Source organism: Pholcus phalangioides, unplaced genomic scaffold, assembly GCF_987345545.1.
Source record: "Pholcus phalangioides strain wild (caught in Gottingen) unplaced genomic scaffold, Ppha-v1.0 ptg000009l_1, whole genome shotgun sequence".
NCBI lineage: Eukaryota > Metazoa > Arthropoda > Arachnida > Araneae > Pholcidae > Pholcus > Pholcus phalangioides.
Genome location: NW_028301602.1, coordinates 50,984,130 through 51,009,240, shown reverse-complemented (window position 1 = coordinate 51,009,240; position 25,111 = coordinate 50,984,130). Strand labels below are relative to the sequence as shown.

The following is a 25,111-nucleotide window of genomic DNA, read 5'->3' as shown; positions in this document are numbered from 1 at the left end:
CAACCGCCACTGTCACGTCCAAGTTATAGGCTCGCGTTAGCGCAAGGTCAATTACTATTTATCACATGCTTTGCTTCATGCTTTAAATGAAAGCAACATCATTCATTCATGCATAAATTATACTTTTAATGTTACTAAATTTTTCGTGAACAATTTCTTTCATAAAGATCTCACAACTCAAGTATGTTAACAAAATTAAAAACATAGGACGTATTCCTGTCAAAAAAAGTTATCAACGTTAAAAAGGACAAAACTGACAAACCATTTTACGATTTAAGAAATTTTTCTATGAGTGATGCTCGGTGATCAGCTATTGGGGCCACTGCGACATGTTCTGTGAGTGCCAGAACTAGAGGGGGAGGCAGAAGAGACAACTTCCTCAGCCTGCAGTTTTAGGTGGGAATAAAGAACACAATTATAAAATAAATGAATGTAGAGGCAGCAAAATCATGTTTGCCCCTGGCGCCAGAAATCCTAGTTACAGCCCTGTGTTCTGCTAAGTAGATCAATTAATTCAATGGCATGATAGTGTCGTTAAAATATGTACTTATTCTTTTGCATTTCTATACATAAATTATTCAAATAATCATTATTTACTTAATCAATTTAGCTGCACTACAACAAAGACAAATAAAGGGGGCAAAATTCTCAAATGGGTGTTATAATGAAATGTGATGTGATGAGGAAAAGGATTTGGTCGATGGCTCAGACAGGGCCGTATTTATGTTTATACCCCCTGTAGGCTATGCAAATTTTGCTGCCCCCTCTCTCCCATTACAGTTGAACTTTTTTTTACCCTCCCTCCACCCCTCTCATGTCATTACTTATAAATCTAAACAAACAAAAGAAAAAAAAGTGGCACTGTATATAGTTGGGCCTAAATTTTACTTTTCTGTATTGTATTTGTATCTTACTTCGATATAATTATTGCCATATAACCGGGGCTGGGGGGGGGGTGCTCAATCTCTGGCACTCAGGTGTCTACACACAGATGAAAAACACTGATAGATTTAAGGCAACAGGGTTGCAGCATGGGCAAATGAATGGAGCATGACGTTTAGCGTAGATAAGTGCATGGTCGCTCATTTTGGTTTGAACAACCCACGGTTTTCTTACGAGTTGAATGGTGTCACTATCCCGGATGCAACTAGGGTCACCGATTTGGGAATTCTCATTGATGAGCGATTTAGGTTTTCTGAACATTGTTCAGCGGTGGTCAAAAAGCGAATAGAATGCTTGGTCTCATTTTCAAAAAGGTCTCTTCGCGTTCTCCTAAAGTCATTCTTCCGCTTTTTTGAGGCTTAGTTCGTCCTGGACTGGAGTATGCTGTAAGGTTTTGGAGACCATACCTACAGAGGGACATAGACTTGGTTGAAGGGGTGCAGAGAAGAGCTACGCGTGTCCTTATTGGCACACAGGGTTTGAGTTATGAAGAGAGACTTCATTTTTTGAATATGTTTACAATGGATGAACGCAGGTGTCGAAGAAGTATGACCAAAGTGTTCAAAATTTCCAATGGGATGGATAGGATGGACACCGCCAATGGACTGCTTTTACAAGGGGACACCAGTATTGATTGGTGAGGGACAATGCAAGGTTATGGTGTCACAGGGAATTTTTCTCTAATAGGGATGTTAATAAATGGAATAACTTACCCCCGTAGGTAATAAATTGTAACACAATTGACACGTTTAAAAAGGAATACGATAAACATGTTGGGGTAAATCGCGAAGCTATCCATTCTTAGAATAAGACAACCATAAGTATTCTTTATGGGCATTGTATAATATTTTATCGTGTGTATATATTGTTTATAATTTCTGTTAATTGCATTTTTAATTGGGTTGCTGTATTTTTGAAATATATGACATCCATATTTTTATGGGCATCTTTTATCAGCCACCTCGTTGGGCATTTTGTCTGTTGTGGTGTTGTATTTGTATAATTCAAATGTAGGCACCGTAATTTCTGCGTACTTGGTTATAGTCTGGCAACAAAATCAATAATGCATTACATAATTTCTATACATATTATCTTTAACCGAAAGTCCTAAAGTGTATTTTTGAAGTAAAAAAATAATTTTTCAAAATGGTTTCGTGAACCGATTAAGATTCTTGACTGGGCTCGCCAGTGGTTTGTGCACTCGTGTGATTAAAACGCTTGCATTACTTAATCCAAATTAATATGGTCCCACAATCGCCTGATGGTTTTCAAAATGGGAATAGAAAGAAAACTGTGACAGATATCTGAGTCATTCTTGCGGAATGTAAATGTGCGAAGTCAAGAATTTCATTAATGTTTCAAGAGATTGTGTTTATTTACTGTTATTAAAATTTTAAAAAAAATTAACTTTTTATATGGACACCCTGTGCCTAAAAACTAAATTAGAAAATTGTTGCCCTGTCTTTTCTGATGCCAACAAAGAAATTTTTATGTTTCTAAAATCTTTACATCAGCGGTTTTCAACCGGTGCTCCTTGCGCACTCTCCAGAGGCTCCTTGGCCACTTGACGAAAATAAAAAAAACCAGTAAAATTTGAAAAAAATAATTATAAATATTTTTAAATAGTAAAAATAAATCAGTAACTTTGATGAATAATTAAAAAATTGGCTTACTGGGATCCGCCATAGAATTTTTTTACTTAAAAGGGCTTCGCGAGTCAAAAAAGGTTGAGAACCACTACTTGACACGATAGTCAAAAATGAGCCGCGTTTAAAATCAGTGGCAAAAATGCATATATATATATGCTCATCAGTTCCCAAAAAATTTTCCATAATTTCAATTCTACGAATAATCAAATTCATTACATTAAAATGATTCTAAATACAAATTGATATGGGATTTATTGAGTCGTAATTAATTTTTAATATTAGAATTAAAACAAAATGAGCAATGCCTAATATATATTTAATTGTGGTCTTTTGTTTCTATATTTCATTGATTATATTTTTTTATTGCAGTACGTATAGTTTATATAATACAGTACCATATTTCTTGGAATAAGCACCACGTGAAACGCATGCGTCGCTGTATCAGAAAAAAGAACCATCAAAATATGTCATTTTGTTTATGAACTTTAGATTAGGCCGGCATGCGCCATACATTTCTGATATAAAATTTATTTAATGCTTATTTTTAATTTCAGCAATGCTCAGTAATGATTGTCAAATGATTCCCCATTTTAAAAATGCTACTCTGTTAATTGACAGCTGAATATCACATAATGCAGCAGGTTTAGAAATTTTGTTTTTGAAACGAAAATTAACATACGTACCACCACCAGTCTCTAAAATCACTTTTTTCAAAATGTAAGCAACGCGATGCTCGTTCCATGAAATAAGGGGAGTAATATAACATTGCAATTAAAATACTGTGTATATGTAAAAGGCACTATGTCCATTTTCGTGTATATTGAGACAACACTATGAATTTGCTGCATTTTCATTACACTGTACAGGGTGTTCTGTTAATGGACTAGAGCAGGAACAAAAATTGCAATGGAATATGGTGCTGCAAACCACACTGAGAGGGTGAAAATCTCGAAAAACGCATGCAGGCTCCGAGTCCAGAGGAGATGAAAGATGGATGTCAGTTGATCGCTGAATATGTTCGCTCACCATATCTAATGTAAACAGCGTCGCGAAACGCATGTGCTTGGGTACGATCACGTGCTGCAGACGACGTAAATTAGCGCTATTGTGGTAGTAATCATGTGTAAGGAGTTTTTAAGGAGTCATGCCCCCCCCCCCAAAAAAAAATTGCACCACTAGACTAAAACAAAAGAAGCCCACACGTGTGGATTAAATTTCATTTAAATGTCTTTTTTTTAATTTCTATCTCAATGGTTCCAAGATTTAAACTTTCAGAATTAAAAGGATGATGGGTAGGAATTTCAGCTGCTGGAAAAGAAAGAAATGTGATGTATGTGTGAGTAAGAGGCGCCTGTTTGAGAACACAAATTCGAACAGTAACAGAGCATGATCATCAGAATTAGGTATTGAGAAGTGTAGTAACAAAGAAGAGAGTGAGAGTTGTGGTAGTAATATTAAAATTATTTAAAGAAATCGGAAGTGATAGAGAGAAATAACAGATATTAACCAAATTAGAGTTTAAATCACTGTAAACTGTCATTGTTTTAATTTTTTACATAAATACAAGATGAAACAAAAAATCAGCCAAGGGGTCTAGAGACCCATACTGGATGATACAATGCAAATTTATAATGAATAATAAGGAACACAGTTACTTATTAGTAAACAACATCAACAAACTGAAACAGAATAACGAAATATTAGAAAAACACACACACACACACACACAAAATGGGGAGGGGGTTTAAAAAAAAAAAAATCAAATGTCAAAACAAAACTTTCACATAATTTGTAGTATTTTTGGCAACAGCAAGGAGTGCAATTTTATGAAATACACATTGCATGATTTTCAGGTAAGTATATGCAAATAAAAATCAATATAATGTTGCAATGCTTAAGATCAAATAGATTCATAATTTTACTGATGGAGGAGCATAGGGAAATCAAAAGAAACTCTCGATGTCACTGATTGAAAAAAGATATTGCTTCATGTGTCTTTTGAAAGATAATAAGTTAGTAATGTTAAGGATATCAGGTGGTAAAGAGTTGCAAAATTTCGGGATGAGGTAAGTAAAATGCTTCTTCAGAATAGTTTTGTGGATAAGTGGTAGAGAGTATATATTGTTCAATCTATTTGAGAAACGGGAACTGTTCAGAGGTAAAGCAAATTGTCGTTTAAAAATAATTTTAGTAGATTTGTAGAAATAAAGCTGACGTAGGGGAAAAATTCCAAGACTGTGAAAAAGTTGTTTTGAAGGAGTCAAATAGTCACTTGTGATGAGTCTTATTGCTCTTTTTTTGAGTTTCATTATTGGTGTAACATTAACTGTTTATGAAAATATGCTCACACATAAGCTACAAAATAACTAACCACTTCATTTTTCCTTTTCAAATACTTTCATATACATTTTTATTTTAAAAAGCCACAAAATGTATTTTTAAGAAAACTCCAGTTTTTTCTTCAAGTCACGACAGCTTCACATGATCTGCATTTGTGAATGAGTCAAAAAGTTTTATTAAAAATTAAATATCAGGGAAAAGTTTATGAACACTGCTATACTTGAGGGGGGGGGGGCGGCGACAAAGCCTTCTTGCATCCTTCGGTGGCAGCATCCTTTTTCTCACCACATATCTTGTTTATTTCATCCACTTTGTCAGAGTGATATGAAAAGTAGCATTGTAAAAGCACCAGCTTACGTGACGAATTTTACAATCTTAAAGCAACAAAAGAAAACCAATGAGATTCACCAAGCACCCTTCCAAAATGAGTCAACTTCTCCCATGAGGGTCCCCAGTCTGGAGCCCTGTTGTACCCCCACCCCATGAGGACCACAAAAAATTTTTATTCATATTACCAATGACTAAAATCCAGAGGCCCCAACCAAGGCGCGGGAAGCCAATATGCAGATTTTTTTATGGGCCCGATACATGGATTTATAGCAAAGTTTTACTGCTAAAGCTACAATGAAATCCATCGAGGGCCACAAAATAAAACCTGTCAACTTCCCATTGGGCACCCCAACCTGAAGACCTGTCCAAGTTCTCTTCTCCGTGAGAGCAAAAAAATTTTTTTTTTTAATTTCTATTCATTTATCCAAGGATCCAGGGTACCCAACCGAGGACCCGGGAAACAATTTGCAGATTTTTAGTGGAGGCCCCAGACTGGATTTATCTTGGGCTTTCGCTGCTGCAAATTTTACAATTTTAAAAAACAATTGAGATTCATCCAGGGCCCCCGAAATGAAACCTTTTAACTTCCCCATCGGGGACCTCAAACTGGAGCCATATCGATTCCTCCTGCCCACGTGAGGGTCACAAAAGTTTTTCATTTGTATTAATTTCACAAATAGATTCCAGGGCCACCTGACTGGATTTATCTCGGGCTTCCGTTGCTGCAAATTTTTCAATGTTATATAACAAAAAAAGACATTCTACATAACAAAATTAGACATTCTAGTCACCTGAATGATCAATATTAATAGAACTATATCAAGAGAGCAATATTATTTTTTGTCGAAAATTTCCGAAAATGCAAAGTAATCCAGAAAGTAATTTTATAAATTTCAGGCATGAAAAAATTGACGATACTCAAATATTGGAAAATAATTGTCTATCATTGTAAATCTATCAAAAATGCGTGAATTATGAACTCAATTTTTGGCACTAGTTCATTTAGAAAATTCGGCCTGATATAAAAAAATAAAAGACTGCATAATTCATGAAAGCATAAAGGGTTAACATGGCATGCAAATTTCAGAAAAATATTGATCCATCAAACGGATGTTAAAGGATACTCAGTATACTGCGTAATATAGGAGACTCGAGACATCGTTTCGCCGCATTAGTAAAAAAAAACTCCCAGCAGTGTTCAACTTTCACAGGGTCATTCAAGTATTACGTCAGTATCGATGTGGGAGGTTGTTTTCGATCTGCTGACTTTTGATGATCATCAACCACCCTCTATGAAAATAAGAAATATTCTGGCATCATAGTCGCCAAAAACAAGAAAAATCTTTTGCTAGTTTGTGGGCACCTATGAATTAATATTCTCCCTAATGATAAATCCCTTACAGAACCAATTCAGCAATCACTAACGGCCGTATTCACCACTCACGGTCCTGAAACGCGGATCAGTTGAAACCCATTTCAGTTTTAGAACGAATTTGGTATTCACCAGTGAGTCTCGAGTGCGTATCAAGTGAAACTCTGTTCAGTTGGCGAGTATTTGGCGTATATTAGCTAGGCGAGAGTAGATCCGATGCTGATTGGATGAAGGGTTTTTGATCTTCTAATGAAGTAGAAAACTCAACGGTAGGATTCTTGTGTTTATGTTTTTTAACAATTTTTTTTTTGTTAAGCAAAATATGGTTTTATCATCCCCTTTTTAATGGAAATTCCATTTCATTCCAGCTACGTTTTTCTTTCCTACTCCCAATACATCTATAATGATGGTTTTTCATTTCGCTACAGAATTGCTAATATTCTCAGATTAGATAAATCATATATATCATTATTAGCAAATGATTTATATCGCATGTATTGTATTTTCCCACGTATAATCAGCCTATGCGATTTTCATTGCTTTGAAGGGAAAAAAGATGTATTTATCAGCACATACAAATTTTATTAATCGTGAATGAAATGAAGGAAAAAAGGACGGTCGCAATTGTGTAAAATTTATATTTTAAAAAATACTAATAAACTTATAAATTTTTCAAAAATAATTATCTGAATATTTTTTAAATTACGATTGTTTTGTACCTGAAATCACAATTTTGTAAACACTAATTGATTGAAGCTGAAAATATTCTTAATAATAAAAAATCTGTAAACAAAGTTTCAAATCTGACAGTCGATACAAGCATTAGTGTATGCACAATTTTTTTTAATATGTAAAATGCATTGCATTTGAATCATGTTCATGTTTAACTAAAGGGTAAATTAATAGCCAAGACTAAAAATTAAAAAAAAATTGACATATATTGGTAGATTCAATGTCATTATTCATCAACAAAATCATTTTCCATTCCTCTACTAGCAGGATTGGTAGTTAAATCTGGATTTTTTTACAAATATATACCGTATTTACATAATAATCTAGTAATTTGTTACTTTCAAAATTTACACTGTAACTTGAACATAATTAAAGCACAAATTCAAACTATGTAAAAAAAAGCTAACATTTTCCTCACTTAAGAAATAATGACAAATCAATTATCAAACATAATTTATTTGAATAAAGCACATGTAATCAGCAATCACGTGGTACGAGTTATGTAATGATAGAATACTTAAATATTATAAATTTCACTCAATCATTGCCCGATGCTGGCATAAACTGCACATACCATAAATAAGGTTCCAAAAAGTAATTTCATGAATTTTTGAATTGGTGTTTTGAGCACGAAAGGTATGATCACAAACTAAAACCTCGATAAAATGATATTCTGCAAATCAAGAAAAAATATCATTGTAGAGGGATTGCTGTTGTATGACGAGTAAAGATGCAAAATTCTTGAGAATATTGTCACGAGAATATTCTCTGGAAGGAATACTATTGTAAATAAAAAACTTGAGAATATTCTTAATGAGAATATTCTCCAGTTATTTATAATATAATTATATATAATATCCTAGAGAATATTCTCTGGAAAGACTACTTTTATAAATTACTGGGGAATATTCTTACCAAAAATAATTCTCAAGTTATTTCTCATATTAATATTCTCATCTCACATCTCTAATCGAGTGGCAGCAGTTTAACATTATACTATAGGAATTTCCAAACAAGACTTTCAAAATATCGATGTAGAGGGATTTATTTTTATATCGAGTATCATTGCTATGAGCTACTTCCAGTAGCCTCTCTCTTTTCCTATGTCCGCCCCAGGCAGATCCCGACACAAACTGTCCCTTTTCTCCCATCACCGTTCAGTTCCTTGCATCACCATCTCTTTCACCTCCCGGTCGGGGGGAGGTTTCTCTCCCTCATACCTCACACGCCCCCCTCCAAGAGAGAAACTTGCCTTGCAGAGGCTTGTTTCTGTCAGCGCATGTGCAGTGTCGCTCAATAAAAACTCAATTTGATTAAAGACTTCATTTTATTCCACATTTGGCTTAGGCATGAAAATAACATAGTGACGAGACATAACGAACATACATTGAACTATAACCGAAAATGAAAATGAACACTGATCGAGAACAAACATCATCTTTTATAGACAGGGAAATTCTTTCCCTCATGGGAATCGACCGGTTGTCGATGAACGTAATCCGTCATTTGCATAAGGCATGAAATTTTTTTTTTTTTTTTCCCAACAGTTTTTTGAATACATCACATAACCCAAAATGGGATAAAGCCTATGGCTTTTCTGTCACCCTTCCTCTCTCCTTTTACAATTATAAACAACATTGGAATTTAGACTTCACAAACCATTTTCTGTACAGAAAGATTATCGCATTGTTGAATTAAATATTTATACTAATAGGTTACATTTTAAATATACCACACACAATACTATCAGACCATATTGAAAAATTATAATTTCCCTTAAACATAAACGAATATAAGACACAATACAAACGCAACAAAGTAATAGCATATAGCAATAAAATAATAAAAACCTAGGATACAAAAAAAAAAAAACCATAAGAAAAGATACAAAAATAAAATTATTTCCCAAAAATTTTCTGACAACCTCGGTTCTACAATCGTGACAATGCATCTGGTACCTGGTTTAATACGCCAGCCTTGTGAACGATCGTGAAATTCCACCTTTGGCGCACCAGGACCCAGCGCATTAGCTTTGGGCTGTTGGGGGTGGTATCTTGCAGATACGTCAGGGGGTTGTGATCCGTTATGATTTCAATCTTGGTCCCCATTGTCCATTTCTCAAATTTCTTAAGGACGAAGAGAATGGCCCATGCCTCCTTTTCTATGGTAGCCCACTTCCTCTGTGTGTCAGTAAGTTTGTGGCTCACAAAAGCTATGGGTTTGCATAGGTCCTCAGAATCCCTCTGGGGGGCTAAGACATCCCCCAACTGCAAGGTCCGATGCGTCTGCATGCACTTGGAAACTTTTGTCATAATCTGGCGTAGCAAGATGCATCACATGACATAGGGCTTCCTTTAGTTTCTGAAAAGATTCTTCTTCTATCTCCCCCCAATAAACTTTATTTGGGGCTCCCTCTTTTGTGAGGTCGGTCAGCGGTGCTGACAAAGCTGCGTAATCCGGGATGTATGAGCAGTAAAAGCCCATCAACCCCAACACTGAGCAGACTTGTTTCTTATTAGTGGGCGTCTTTAAATTTCTTATGGCTAGTACCTTCTCTTTATCAGGCCCGTGTCTACCCCTGCCAATTTTGACTGAAAACCCGAGATTTTCCAGCTCCCCCAGCACCAGTGATAGATGTCCCATATGCTGCTTCCAGGTTTTGGAGAATATAATTATGTCATCAATGTACGCCTGCGTGTATTCCCAGTGTTTTCTGAGGATCTGGTTCATCTGTTTTTGGAAGGTGCCACTTGCTCCTACCAGTCCAAACGGCATCTTTCTCCACTGGTAGACCCCATTGTGGGTAGCAAAGGCAGTGAGATGCCGACAGTTATCGTCCATCCTTATTTGCCAGAAACCTTTCCGTAAATCTAAACAAGTAAGCCAATTCGCACCCCCTGCCAAATACATTAATTCTTGTATATCTTTCATGGGGAAGGTGGGGCTCCTTGTTACCGAATTTAGTGCCCGGTACTCCACACACATTCGAATTGACGAATCCTTCTTCGTGACACACACGACCAGGTAAGCGATTTCCGCCTCTGACACTTCAATGAGGCCCGCAGCCAGTAATTCCTGGAGCTGTTTGTCGACCTCTGCCCAATACGCCATCGGTATCCTGTAGCAATGGGGTTTCCGCCTCGTCGCGTATGAGTTTGTGTTTTCCCACCTTCGCTGGCCGAATGGGTCTTGTGAATAGAGACTTGTGTTTCATAATAATTTCCTTCAATTCCGCTTCTTGTTTTTGACTGAGGGTGTGTGCGCCCAGCGCTTCTATCCCCCTCCTGAACTCGGCAATCCTCGATTGTTCTATGGGGGCATGTCTCCACTACCCCAAAATTTTCATCCCCTTCAAAAAGTACGTTAACTGAGTTCACGCTGGTGGCAAATCTCCTAAGTGTGTTTTGATGCACATGTTTCACAGTGCCATCTTCCATCTCGACCAGAAAGGAGTGCTGGCTTTTTCGGCTTTTGATGACACCTGGCCCTTGCCACCTAGCGTATACCTTATTTTGGGAATCCGGTATCAGTACAATGACCTGGCCACCCTGTTTATAACTCCTCACTGTCGACCTTAGGTTGTAATAATTCGCCATCCTATCCTGTTGTACCCGAGACGTAAGTTGTGCCTGTTCTGCCGCTCTTTCTAATCGAGATTTCATATCTAATTGATAGGCCGACACTGGCCTGGTATTCAACTGCAACCCATCATGCTTTCCCGTCCATGTATTCTTTAGGATCGCCAATGGGCCTTGCGGGGGTCTACCGTATAACAGTTGAAATGGGCGACTCCAGTGGTGCAATTCGGAATTTCCCGACACGCCCAGAGCGCATATGAAAGTTGTATATGCCATTTCCGGCCCTCCTCGTGTATGATGTGGTTCAACATTTTTTTTAACTTTTGGTTGAATCTCTCCACCAACCCGTTCAATTGAGGATATCCTGGTGTTGAGAATTGTGGACAAGACCCTATTCTTCTCTCGAATTCCTTTGTCAAATCTGCATTGAAATTTGTGCCATTGTCTGAGGCTATGACATTTGGTATGCCTGTCCTAGCGAAAATACTTAACCTCACAAGTGCTCTTCGCCGAAATATTCGTGAGTGGCAACAAGTCTGCCTAACTAGTGTGTTGATTCACAAGGCACAAAATGTATTTATGGCCCTTCGAACTGCTGGGGGTGATTGGACCAATTACGTCGATATTGACTACCTGGAAGGGCACTCCTTACATGTCTCACAATACTTCTGGACATCCTTCTTTAGGTTGTCCCAGAAAAACGAGTACCTTATTCTTTCCACTGTTTCCTTTACCCCATGTGCCCCCCAAACACTGAGGAGTGAGCTATTTGCATTATCTGTTCTCCCCTGCTTCGGGGCAGAATGAGCTGTGCTACTCCTTCACCCGAGGATTTTGTCCCGGTGCCATAAAAGTTCACCAGCCATGAAGTAGTTAGCCTTCCCCCCTTCGCATTCTCCCAAGCTTCCCGCAAGTCCATACACAGGTTTTGCTCTCGAAGGAAGTCGTCCTTTAACGACACCACCGCCACTTCCCACTCTTTCTTTAGCCCTGCTCACCTCTCCAGTTTCTGATGATGGTCCCTCCAATTGACTTGGGTTGCAGCTGCTATGTAGTGATCCTTCTTCTTCAGTCCTCCCCTCCTGTCCCGTCACTTCGCTCAGGACACTGATCCCCCGTAAACTGATTTTGCTGTATTCGTTCTGGTTGTCTTTGTTTCCCCTCAACAGGTCCCTTACATCTGGTGGTGACAAGACCTCCTCCGCTAAATTTTTCGCTACCGCACACAGGACCTCCTGATGCGTCACGTTGGGTTTGTCCCCGATCGCCATTCCTAATAAGATGCTTAAAAGTGGGCATTTCACAGCGGGGCCGAAAATTCCTCTCAGGAAGATGGCTGATTTTCCATGTGTTGGAATTCTCAGAACTACATCCTGCCTCACCACGGTAATCTCGGTGCCCGAATCCACGAGAGCCTTAACCAACTTCCCATTCACGCTAACCGAAATCCTTTCCAACTTGCAGAGATGTTCCCGGATGGAACTCCCCTCAGTTTTCTGCCCGAAAGATCAAACCCTTGCCACAATGGCTCTTTCTTGTTCTTCTATTTCTGTCTCTAATGTTTGCTCTCGATTTATATTAGCCTTTCTTCGACTATCTCCAGCTTCAGCTACGTTGCGCTCCGCAAACACAGGGCAGTTGCGTCGAAAGTGAAACCTCGAATTGCATTCAAAACATGTAGGCTGCCTCCGATTCTCCCTTAATTGCGTCTATTTTCTACTACCCTCATATGATTTGTTCTCACTGTCGTGCGGCTGCCCTGGTCCCCGTTCTTTTGATATATCCCGATGTTCATCCCTCCAGTTTAACCCCCTGTAGTTTCTTCCTTTAGATGCAACAAATGTGTCACATTCTCTCCCGAGGTCTCAAGGTTTTAGCCAACCTTCCCCTTGTCGAATACCAATGTGGGACGCTGTCTCTGGATCCAACGTTTGGAACATTTTATCGCCCACCACTAATGCATTGATGCTTTTGACATCCTGAGCCCCTCTCAAACTAATGTAATGCTCCCATTGTGACGCGAGTCTTGTCGTGAACTGAACGAACGTCTCTTCCTTGTTTCACCTAGTCTTCCTGAAATTTTCCACAACAATGACAAACAAACGATTGAAATTATTCAAGAACACTGTACATATAAAATTATAACCAAGCTCAGTTATTGCGATCAAGCTTCGCACTCGCAAACCGCAAAAAAAACAAAACATCGCATCTCATTTCATAAGTGCTTGTTCTTGTGAAACTGCTTTTCCTTCATTCTCACTTTTCAAAAGCGGATAAAAAAATCTAGCAGAAATTTTTGCATATATTATATATCAAAACTATTATATCGTCTAAGACGGCTTTCAGTCTGAATTCCAACATATAACTTAAGGAGAGAGAAAAGAAGCATAGACTTACTCGATCGGCGTTCCTCCACTGAAGTTGAACTCCCTCGTTGCAGAACTCACTGCCGCACCGACCTATTCGACCAACGTTCGCACCGCTGGATACTGCAAAGTCCACAAAGTTCAATGCCGAACCACGATCACACCACTCAATACTCCAAAGTTCACGAAGTCTGATGCTAAACAATCTCTTCGGAGGTGTCACCGCTGCCACCACTGTAAAGTTTCGCTATTGTTCGTCTCTGCGAAACCCTTTCTTCAATAAGAGAAAATACTCGATTTCATCACACCAACACGCTGTACTTTTCTTTGAGATTTTAATAACTCAGACCACATAACAAAACAAAACTCATGTGTACAAAAAAAACCACCACACAGTTTCATTGACCATCGCCTTTCTATTTTTCTCGCTACTTCCAGTAGCCTCTCTCTTTTCCTACGTCCGCCCCAGGCAGATCCCGACCCCAACTGTCCCTTTTCTCTCGTCCCCTTTCTCTTTCTTTTCTCTCCCATCACCTTCGGTTCCATCATCATCTCTTTCACCTCCTGGTCGGGGGAGATTTCTCTCCCTCATACCTCACACCAGGCATCCTTATTTTAGAAGGACGTCTTCCTTTTCTAAATAATTTCAAGCATCCTACTACAATTTAGAAAATTCACTTTTTTTTCCGTTTTTCAGGTTCACTAAATTCTTTTTTTTCTCACTCTTAAACATATGCCTGTTCCCCCCCCCCCATTTTTACACATTTTGACCAATAACTGGAAATTCCCAGAATATTTGAGAAATCAAGTCGCCTCTAAACAGGGCAGATGCTATTTCCACCATAGCCCAGCTTGCTCCAGGATAATATGGGAAAGATAGATTGTCTCTGGAAAAACATCCATTTTAAGATTACCATTGTTTGCTTAAGAACAGCTAATGGCATGCAATGTCATGTACTGAAGTAGGGAGGGATGCGTTGCTACCTCCTTTCCATTCAAAAATGAAGAGAATAAGATACAAACAAGACTCAATGCTATGGTGAAATCGCCTAAAAGCAACACTCCTGAAAGAAAAAAATGTTCTGTGAGGATAAAGGCTATAGAAGCTTTCAGAAATACCAAAAAATGCAACAAAAGAACGAGTTCTTGGCCAAATAAAACCTCATCATGCTCTATAGTCTGTTTCAGGTTAACTTTGCAGTGAAGAGGAAGCTACGAGGGAACCGCATCACTCGTTGCTATGACAACGAGTGATGCTAACCTATGTATCGATGCGCGGCCTCGGGAAGGTATGGCTGATTCTCGCCAATCTCGCAGAAAAAAAATATTTTTTACGTATAACGTAATGCTTGTAGAAAAAAATGCAGTCAGTTAGTAACAAAAAATTAGCTGATGAAAAAAAAATCATTGTCGATACTTTCAGAAATCAAAGTTGCGGTTTTTGAAATCATTTTTTTTTTATTGAAAAGTATCTTAGTAACTCCTATTAACCCGGTTTTCACCTTCGAATTTGGGAATAGCCCCAAATAATAATAATAAAAATGATAAGGAAAAATTTAGAATTCTTTTACTCACTTTTCTTGCCGAAATTTCCGTCGCTCATCCACCCGAACGCATATACGTCGATGCCACTTATTATCACTACAGTTTTAGTCATTTTTCACGGATTCCCATTCTATGGAATCCTCACTTCACGTTGTAGAACTATCTGATTCTCTATTACTTATTAATTGTTGTTGCTCCAACATGTGTTCCATCAGGCCATCTGCAATCCAAAATTCCTCTTCCTTTCAATAACGTGCTTTATGCATTATTGCCAAAAAGAAAGGAGAACGTTTTAGCGTGTCTACCTCTGGTGAAAAGATACAACTGTCACAGAAGGAAAAAATACACTGCAAGCCTAAACCATTGTGGGTCTCTCTCTTTCTTGCTTATTTATATTTATCTGGAGAGACAGTCTCTGTGTGTGCTGTGGGGGGAAAAGTTGGTGTGGACGCAAAAGAGACATTACTTATGTCAACACCCTCCGCTATCGGCTATTGGAATTCAAAAACCACCCCATCCTACGAACACGGCAAGAAATAGATAATTAAAAAACAAAAGGGGGGGGGGTGGCGCCGTAATAAAGAGCGGAACCGTAACCTACACCTATAAAGAGAGCCTCTCACAACGGTATCGGCGCTGTCGTGAAAGAGGGACACTTCCTGTAATCTATGAGTGAATATCTGAATTCGTTGGAGGCTATTTTCGGGAGAAAAAAAAAACCGATTGAATATTCGTCGTAGGCCTATAACTACATTCAAAACTGAATGGAAAATTCAACAAAATGACGATATAATATATATATATAATTGTGCAACCAAAAAAAAAGCACGACAGTGGTATTGGCGGGGAAAATTTCTTGGAAATCGCGCCAAAATGTTCTTGAGCTCGCCATGGATTTTTGATAATGGTAACCAATATTTTTTCTAATTTAAAAATTTTAAACAAATATACATTGGTTCAAAACGGTATTTTTTCAGTATCTTTTTCGAAATCATAAAAAAATTTGAAATATTCTATATAAATGATCGTCAGAAACCTCCGATGTATGGGAACTATATTTTGCGGCGAAGGAATACACTCTCTACCTTTCTCTTCACTGCAAAGTTAACCTGAAACAAACTATAGGCCATAGTCTCTCAAACTTTTTGTTCCATTGCGCCCTTAATCAGAAATTTTTTTCCTCATCCCCCCCCCCCCCAACTCAAGTAAACCCATAGGATCCTATGTTAAATCAGTAGGTTTTATCGCCCCCTTGGACCATTCCATCGCCCACCAGGGGGCGATATTGCCCACTTTGGGAAACACTGCTCTAGGCAAAGGCTGCAGAGCAATGAAGAAAGCAAAGCAAAATAGAAACAATTCACTATACTTGAAAGGAAACAGATTATTATATTTGTTCTTTTATTGTTTTTCAAATATTTTTTTAGGGATTCTGTTTTAGGTGAGAAAAATTATTGTGGTAGCAATTTATTTGTCAGTATAGTGGTGCCATCTGTTTTATAACTCGGGAAAAGTGATGGTACCAAGAGTGCACATGCAGGCATTTTTTTTTCAAGGTTCAAGTTATTGGCACAAAGGAAATGCAATATAAGAATTTCATGCACAAACAAATTTCTTAACAAAAACAACCAACAAGACAAATATATTTTTTAAAATTATAATTTAATCAACATTAAATACCATTCTATTAGCAGGGGTCTGTCCAGCCGGAATTTGGGTCCGGAAAACGGACCCTTCACAAAATTCCGAGGCTAAAAAAAGGATGTTTCACAAAATTTGGAGGATAATAAACGGATCCATCACAAACTTCCGGAAAACGAACCCTTCATGAAAATTACGTCGTAAAAAACGAAAGTTTTGAGACTGCTGTGCGACAAAATTCTTATCAGTTATGACCCTAGTCGTAATGGAAAGCTATTGATTTTTTTTTTTTTAAGCATGCGTTGTTGGCCCAACACCACCACCCCCTCCCCCATAGATGAGTAATCTTATCTATAGAAGTTGTTGGTTGGATACCGGAAAACATTACCTTGAAAAGGCGACCGGAGAAAGAGCGTGACCTTGAGAGGGCTTCCTGTTAGGACATCCCGCTGGTTGACCGCGTCCGATATTTTATCGCACAACCTATGCCATTATACAAACGCTTTAACCCCGCACTTCTCCTCAAATGGTCTTTGAATCACAACCTCTTGTTAGTCGCACATACTTTTTCCTGTATTGCGCTTTCATTTTTGAAAATTTAATATGAAGCGTGGTCGATTACCAACAGGTGGAAATTCAAGGAATAGTGATTACTACATTAAAAAAATACGGCCAACTGACGTTCGGGGATGCAGCTCCATAACATCGTTTTTTAAACGAGGATCTGAAAACGTCACCAAAAAGACGTCAGATACAGATAATTTCAATTGTGCTAACCGGGAAAAAATTACTGAAACTTTGCTTCCTTCATCGGTTTCGAACCACGCTGTCCGAACCTTGGAAATGGCGCGATACATTACCGATTTATCGGAGGCGCCGAAAGACATTTCGGATTCTTCGAAAGACATTACCGATTCGTCGAAAGCGGTGGAAGACATTGCTGATTTATCGAAAGCGCTGAAAGATGCTACGAATTCATCGGTAGAGCCGGATTTTAAGAAAATTTCATCTACAGCAACTAGAAAAATGGGACCAAAAGTACCGAATTTGTTGAACATCGCACGTTTTGAGAAGCTTCACAGTTGGCTATGTTACAGCATTTCTGCATTTGGCTTTCTTTGCAAAATATGTTCTACATTTTTTGATAAGGGACCCTGGATTGACCAAGGGGTGCAATTTGGTGATCACCCAACACGATGTGTCAACAAGCATATATATAGCCAGAAACACAAACAAGCTGTGAGTGCATCAAAAACCCCTTGTATTTGTTTACAGAAAAAACTGAAATTGCTGTGCAGAAGACTAAGGAAAACAATGTGAAGGTTTTAACAAAATATATAAAGATTTTGTACTTCATGATAAAAAGTATCATGTACTTCATGACATTTCGGATTCTTCGAAAGACATTACCGATTTGTCGAAAGCGGTGGAAGACATTGCTGATTTATCGAAAGCGCTGAAAGATGCTACGAATTCGTCGGTAGAGCCCGATTTTAAGAAAATTTCATCTACAGCCGCTTGAAAGATAAGCGTATCCACTCAATGTTAAAGAATGGCCGCGGAATTTATAGCAGCGCCATCTGAAGTGCGGAAGGAGAAACTTTCAGACTGATGGGCGTGGCTTCCACGCCTCTTTACTTTCGTTAGTCCGATTTCATCCTTGACATTTTTATTATTGTAGTCTATTGCTACGAAATCGAGAAATTTCTCAGAGAAGCAGCAAATTTTTTCTTAGGAGACATTTATGTTAAAAAATACAGATCAGTCAATTTGCAATCGATACTCTGTTTATTATCTTCATACCCCCCCCCCCCCGATCAACTTTAATATTTCGCGATTGTGTAATGAGCTAATTTTTTAAAAAAGCAAAGAAAATTTACGTTGTTTTTAATGCATGTAAATTGTATCACTATCCAAATTCATTCAGACAAAATGCTTCAAGTACGAAAACAATTTTCAAACAAAACTTTTATTTCAATATAAGTTGAAAATTATGCTAACGGAAATACAATAATTCTTTTAGATCATATTTCGTGATTCTCTATAGGAAAATGTTTAGTTTCATTCATTTTTAGTTTTTTCCATCATGAAAATCTTAGCCCTATTCATCGATAAATTCAGATGAAGACAAAAATTATCTGCCCTTTTTACCAGAACAGTATACCAAACCATTCGGTAATGAAAATATCTGGCCATTCTATGATACTTCCAGCCCACTATTCACCGAAAATTCTCAGTCCATGCTCGACTGAAAAATATCAGTCCATTCTGTGCTGACAAACATCAGCCCTCGTTACCAGAAAAGTATACCAAACCATTCTATAGTAAAAATATCGGGCCATTCTATGGTAATTACAGCCCACTATTGACTGATAAATATCAGTTCATTCTCCAATGAAAATATCAAGCCATGCTCTGATTACAGCCAATGCTCCACTGTGAAATATCAGTCCATTCTGTACTAACATACTAAGCTATTTTTTAATTTGATGTTCATGAAACACCAATCCTGGAAATGTCTCTCACAAACACGACCATTGGCATGTAGTTTTTCAGCAGAAACTCCTATTAGTTTCGGGTTGTTACAGGCAGCTACTCGTTTTTGACACCTGCAAAGAAAAAAAAAATTGTACATGAGAAATCTATTTTTCATTAAGGAAAGTAAAAAAAAATAAATAAAAATGAAAACTTATGATTACAACAGTAGGGTATGAAAAAAATCATGATTTTTTTTCAAACTATTATTTTGATTTGAATTAATTATTTTGTGAACTAAAAATCAACTGATTGTTTACCAAGAAAATCTTGATATTTATTGAGAACTTTTATTTCCTCATCTTATTTTTCAAATTTAACTAATTAGTTTTTCTTATATTATTCTCTATATATATTTAGCATATCTTCTATATTTCTTTTAATTGAGAAGTTTCTGACTATCACATTCCCATATTGTCTCTTGAAGCCAGAACCACGAATGTCCAAAATTAACCCTTTTTTTGTTATCAAAGTTTGATAGGTTATTTTGCTTTCTAATCACATTTCAAGCAAAACTGAAATGCAAATGTGTATACTATCGAAACACGCCACAAAAAGCATTTTAGGAAAATAAATTCTGTGGAGTAACATGAGCATAGTGAACATTAAAATGTCATTTCTTACGTTTTTTTTTCCCATGGACTTTCATGCTTTGACGACAAAATTTTACATATATACCACTAGGTTATTTTTACTTAAACTATTCAACTAAATTCCGTTGTTCAAATCACCGAAATTTTACGTCATAATTTTAACCAGTCTACTCTGCAGAACAGTATGAGACTAATGTCATTCCTCAATAGTGTTTTTATGTAAGCAAGAATTTTTTTGAACAGATTTTTTTTCAGAGAAATGTAGCTTGGTTGACTAAGTATTACCGCCATAGCAATTTATAGTTAACATATTTTGTTAAAATAGTTTCATAAAAATAAATGTGAATTTTAAACAAATCTTAACTCACTTCACAAATGTGAACAATTTTTTTATAATCTAAATCAGTTGTTTTCCTCTTTGATCAGACGAAATAATTAGGAGTTAGGACACCACAGAATTTGAAATAGGATCGACATGCCCTGGAAAAGTGAAAGAAACATTATTATTGGACCTGGTTTTCCAGGTACAAAAATAGCTTCTACAAAATTTATGAGGTCTACATATCTTTGTGATTCAGGGCTTGACTGACAAACTATAACTATACTCCACATGAATGAAATGACAATGTTTTGAAATTAAAAAATTTCAATGAGTACCATAGTATTTTTTAAAATTTGTGTACAAAAGAATTTCAATTTTTTATGTCTTTCCAAGCAAAACTTTTGGAAAATTTATCCTTTTTTTAGAAAAATTATCCTGTTCCAGATTGAAAATCTGGGACATTTTTTTCTCGACCATGAACAGATTTTCTTCCAGAAATGGGAAATATTTTTTCTTACATTTGTTTGTCACATTATACATGAGCTTTCTCAGTATCATTATCACCAATTATTTTATTTAAATTAACATTAACTAGAGAGTTTATTAATTGTGAATTTACATTAATTACAAGTAAAAACGTGCTGCCCTGACATGTCTACCCCCTCAACATCCGTGAAAATGAATTGAAATATTACAATTATATATATGTGAAAGTGCAGTGGAACATCGATTACCTTCTATCATCAAAGCACGTTATTATTACCCCTACCAATGTTAGGCCCTTTCCCCTTCAGTGAAATTTCGCGCATTTTTACGATTCTAATGTGGTGAAATGAAAATTACGGATGAGCCCTGATAAATCAATTCTTTTATCATGTCCTAGAAAATAATATAAATATAAAATGAAGGAAATTTTTCACTTACCTGTTGCTGTCTTTCGGAAATTTATACATGTGAACATCAGTTTTCGAGTTCATTTTGCAACCATCAAATCTGCAATAAAACTTCGGATACGCGGACATATTCAATAAATATAGCTACAAGGTATGTAGAGAATTTTAGTTGGCCCTTAGAAGGATCTTTTTAAGAATTTTAAAGATTAAAATTCGCCAAAAAAATAAAGAGCAATAGCTAACTAAGCGTCTTCACGTGAGTAAAGTAAACAAAATGGCGTGGAGGGGAAAAAAGACGATTCCTTCCAGACGCAAGCAGCCAATCACAGGCCAGCAGTAGGAGTTTGTCCTTCCTCAACAGAGAGGGTGCTGATGTCATGTGTGGATTCCGGTTTTCCCATAGGACTGTTCACGCTTACTCTTAATGCAGCTTTGGCCCCTCACTTCTCCTCAAATGGTCTTTGAATCACAACCTCTTGTTAGTCCCACATACTTTTTCCTGTATTGCGCTTTCATTTTTGAAAATTTAATATGAAGCGTGGTCGATTACCAACAGGTGGAAATTCAAGGAATAGTGATTACTACATTAAAAAAATACGGCCAACTGACGTTCGGGGATGCAGCTCCATAACATCGTTTTTTAAACGAGGATCTGAAAACGTCACCAAAAAGACGTCAGATACAGATAATTTCAATTGTGCTAACCGGGAAAAAATTACTGAAACTTTGCTTCCTTCATCGGTTTCGAACCACGCTGTCCGAACCTTGGAAATGGCGCGATACATTACCGATTTATCGGAGGCGCCGAAAGACATTTCGGATTCTTCGAAAGACATTGTCGATTCGTCGGAAGCGATGACCGATTTATCGGAAGTGGCGGAAGACAATTCCGTTTCTTCGAAAGACATTACCGATTCGTCGAAAGCGGTGGAAGACATTGCTGATTTATCGAAAGCGCTGAAAGATGCTACGAATTCGTCGGTAGAGCCGGATTTTAAGAAAATTTCATCTACAGCAACTAGAAAAATGGGACCAAAAGTACCGAATTTGTTGAACATCGCACGTTTTGAGAAGCTTCACAGTTGGCTATGTTACAGCATTTCTGCATTTGGCTTTCTTTGCAAAATATGTTCTACATTTTTTGATAAGGGACCCTGGATTGACCAAGGGGTGCAATTTGGTGATCACCCAACACGATGTGTCAACAAGCATATATATAGCCAGAAACACAAACAAGCTGTGAGTGCATCAAAAACCCCTTGTATTTGTTTACAGAAAAAACTGAAATTGCTGTGCAGAAGACTAAGGAAAACAATGTGAAGGTTTTAACAAAATATATAAAGATTTTGTACTTCATGATAAAAATGAAATGGGCAGTCTCCGATAATGTTTCTTCTGTAGTTAAGTTCATTGGTGAGGATCTTGGTGACAAAGAAATAGAATGCTATCTTGCTGCATGCGGCAAGAACGCCACCTATCTATCAAATGTGTCAGTAGACAATCTTACAGAGGCAATATCTTTTTATTTAGAGAGGAAAACTTTGACGGCTTTGCAAGTAGCCACTTACTTTACACTGATGGCTGATGAGGCAATTGACGAAGCACAAAGAACACAGTTGGGTTTAATAGTGCGTTACAAGATAGCTGGAAGTCCGCTCAGAGAAGAGTTCCTCAGTCTTGTGAACCTAACTGCGACAAATGCAGAATCTGTTACATTTGTCATTGAGAAGTTGTTGATAGCAAAAGCGATTCCAATCACTAACTTGTTGTTTTTAGCTTTGGATGGAACTAATGTGATGAGTGGAGAAATATCAGGTGTACAAAGACGTATACGACACTTGGCACCTCATTCTATTTATGTCAACTGCAGAAATCATCGACTAGCTTTAGTTTTTGTACATTTGATTAAAAAAATATCCCATTCTACAGGCTGTGGATGCCGTTCTCATAAGCTTATGGAAGCTTTTTTACTACAGCCCAAAGAAATAGCAAGTGTTTTTAGATATTCAGCAAAATGTGTATGGTGTAGATGTTTTGAAAATGTTGAGTGTTTCGGTTACGCGGTGGTTATCTCATGGACTTGCATGCCAACGAGTGATTGATAGGTTCCAATTCTCAAAGACTCAGGAGCCTGAATTGAAGGGGATTAGAGAGCAACTTCTGAATACAGATGTTCTCCTATGTATTCTGTTCTTGGCTGACTTCCTCAAAGTTATAAACAGATTTAGCTTGTGGCTTCAGGGCTCTACAATCATGTTTAGCTCTATTAATGCAAAGGTTCTAGTTGTTTGTCAGGAAATTGAAGTGCTTGCAAATGATTTACATACAGGGGAACACTTCAAGCAGTGTAAAGATCTGTTGTGTTTCTCCCAAGAATGCACTGAACTTAATAGGAAAAAACGAAGCAAGAAAAAGTATGGAATGAGTGCAGACAGCATAATCCAGGAATTTAAGGAAAACTTTGTTCACAATTTTATTTGTGATTTTCAGGAAGAAATGTCGGCTGCATTTGGTGTGAAAAACAAAATATTAAATGCCTTTGATATATTTCACACAATGAATTTGATTTAAATACAGTGGAGACTCCTGAAGAATGCCTGGATATATTATTGTCATTTTATGGTGGAGAGCATCGAAATGAATTTCAGGGGACTGTGAAAATATCGCAACCCATACTTAATGCATCTGAAGGTATGATGGAAAAGAATGGGTTCGATAAAGAGATATCTCTTGCAAAATTGTATTTTGAGACACAAAAGAATAATGAAGCAAGTGCGTTTCTCGGAGAAGACAAGAAATGTGAGGCCAAAAAAACTCTGGAGAAAAAAATTTCTCCAAATGATGTTTTGACAATTCTGGAGAATGATGCAAACATCTGGACTGCTTATCCTAATTTAATGAGGTTATTATCATTATGCACTATCACACCTCAGTATCTGTCGAGAGACTTTTTTTCTCAAATGAACCTTGTGTGCACCGATTTAAGATCAAAATTGTCACTAACCACTCTCGACAGACATCTTCGGAGCATACTCAATGGACCCGACAAGCTTACAGATATTGAATGCCTTTCAATCATTGATATTTTCAAATCGACTGGAAATAGACGTATAAGGATATGATTGTTGGTATGTTTTTATATTTTTCTGAAGATTTAGCAATCTCACTTTTTAACTTGAAACTCAATTTGATTTCAAATTAACGTAAAATAAAGTAATGCAAAGACTACGACACACAGATTGGTTTGTTTTTTTTTTGTATAAAGTAATAAATAGGAAAATGAGGTTGCTGTTTAATTAGTATTACTTTCACTGCTATTTTGAACACTTTCACAAAAATAAGGTACGTTTTCACAAAAATAGGACCCTGTGCAAAAAGTCTGGACAGACACCTGATTAGGAAACAATAAGAAACTATAAGTCTTACTGCATGAAAAATAAAAATAGGAAATTTTACCAACCTCCAGCTCTTTCAGTAAATATTTCACTTCACCTTGGATGAAAGGTCGATGATCAAACATACGGCCACAAACTATACCGATACCTAAAAAATTCAGTTATTTCAGATTTATAAACATCTATTAAATTCAGAGCTAAATAACCCAAAAGATAAATCAAAATATACAAATACAAGGCCACAACAGGCAAAACGTATAGCAAGTATGGATGTCATTTATTACTAAAATACAGCAACCCAATTAAAAATGCAGACACAAAAATTATAATATTGTATAAATTGAACTCTTGAAATATCTAATAACTAAATTACAACAACATGTCACGACATGACTACAATTTTTTTTCTTTAAAATGTGACGACTTATGGGATGATTACCCGATATGTCCCTCTTACCTTGCACAGAAAATAATGCAAGCATCTTCGAGTTTTATGCTATCAACCAGGGCCGTAACTAGGATTTTTTACTGGAGAGGCATACTTTAGTTTACCACCCTCCTTTTAAATTACATAATTCTAGAGCAGTTTTTCACCATTGTGTTTTGAGGTAAAAAGTTGTTTTTCACCTTTTATCCCAAATTTCACCACCCAGGGCAACCTTATTATGACCCTGCTATCAACAATCAAGAGCAATCAAATGGTCATGGTAAAACAAGCTTTCATCATTTATTTTATTTAGCAGACAATATATTGATGCATTGTTAGGTGCCACGAGAAAAAAACAAGTTTCATGGTGGTCAGAAGCAGAAAAAATGTATAAGGTGGTCTCATGGGCGGAGATATGGGGGGGGGGGCATTGCCCCAGCGTCAAAGGTGG

At 37.1% G+C, this 25,111-nt stretch overlaps 1 protein-coding gene and 1 long non-coding RNA gene across 5 annotated transcripts in view; both read right to left on the bottom strand.

The window, feature by feature from the left end:
* Muted (biogenesis of lysosome-related organelles complex 1 subunit 5) overlaps positions 1 to 25,111 on the bottom strand; it is a 164,241-nt gene that overhangs the window by 50,641 nt on the left and 88,489 nt on the right. For all 4 annotated transcript variants that reach the window (XM_089236497.1, XM_089236494.1, XM_089236495.1 and 1 more), the window contains one exon: positions 24,299 to 24,381. In XM_089236497.1, the coding sequence (XP_089092623.1) occupies positions 24,299 to 24,358 (60 nt within the window). In that variant the 5' untranslated portion in view covers positions 24,359 to 24,381. The remainder of the gene's footprint in view (positions 1 to 24,298; positions 24,382 to 25,111) is intronic.
* On the bottom strand, positions 18,502 to 24,288 carry LOC149083276 (uncharacterized). Its single transcript, XR_016193232.1, has 3 exons — positions 20,870 to 24,288; positions 19,992 to 20,103; positions 18,502 to 19,104 (listed from the first exon to the last, which is right to left on the bottom strand). It is a non-coding gene; the product is annotated as an uncharacterized LOC149083276 (long non-coding RNA).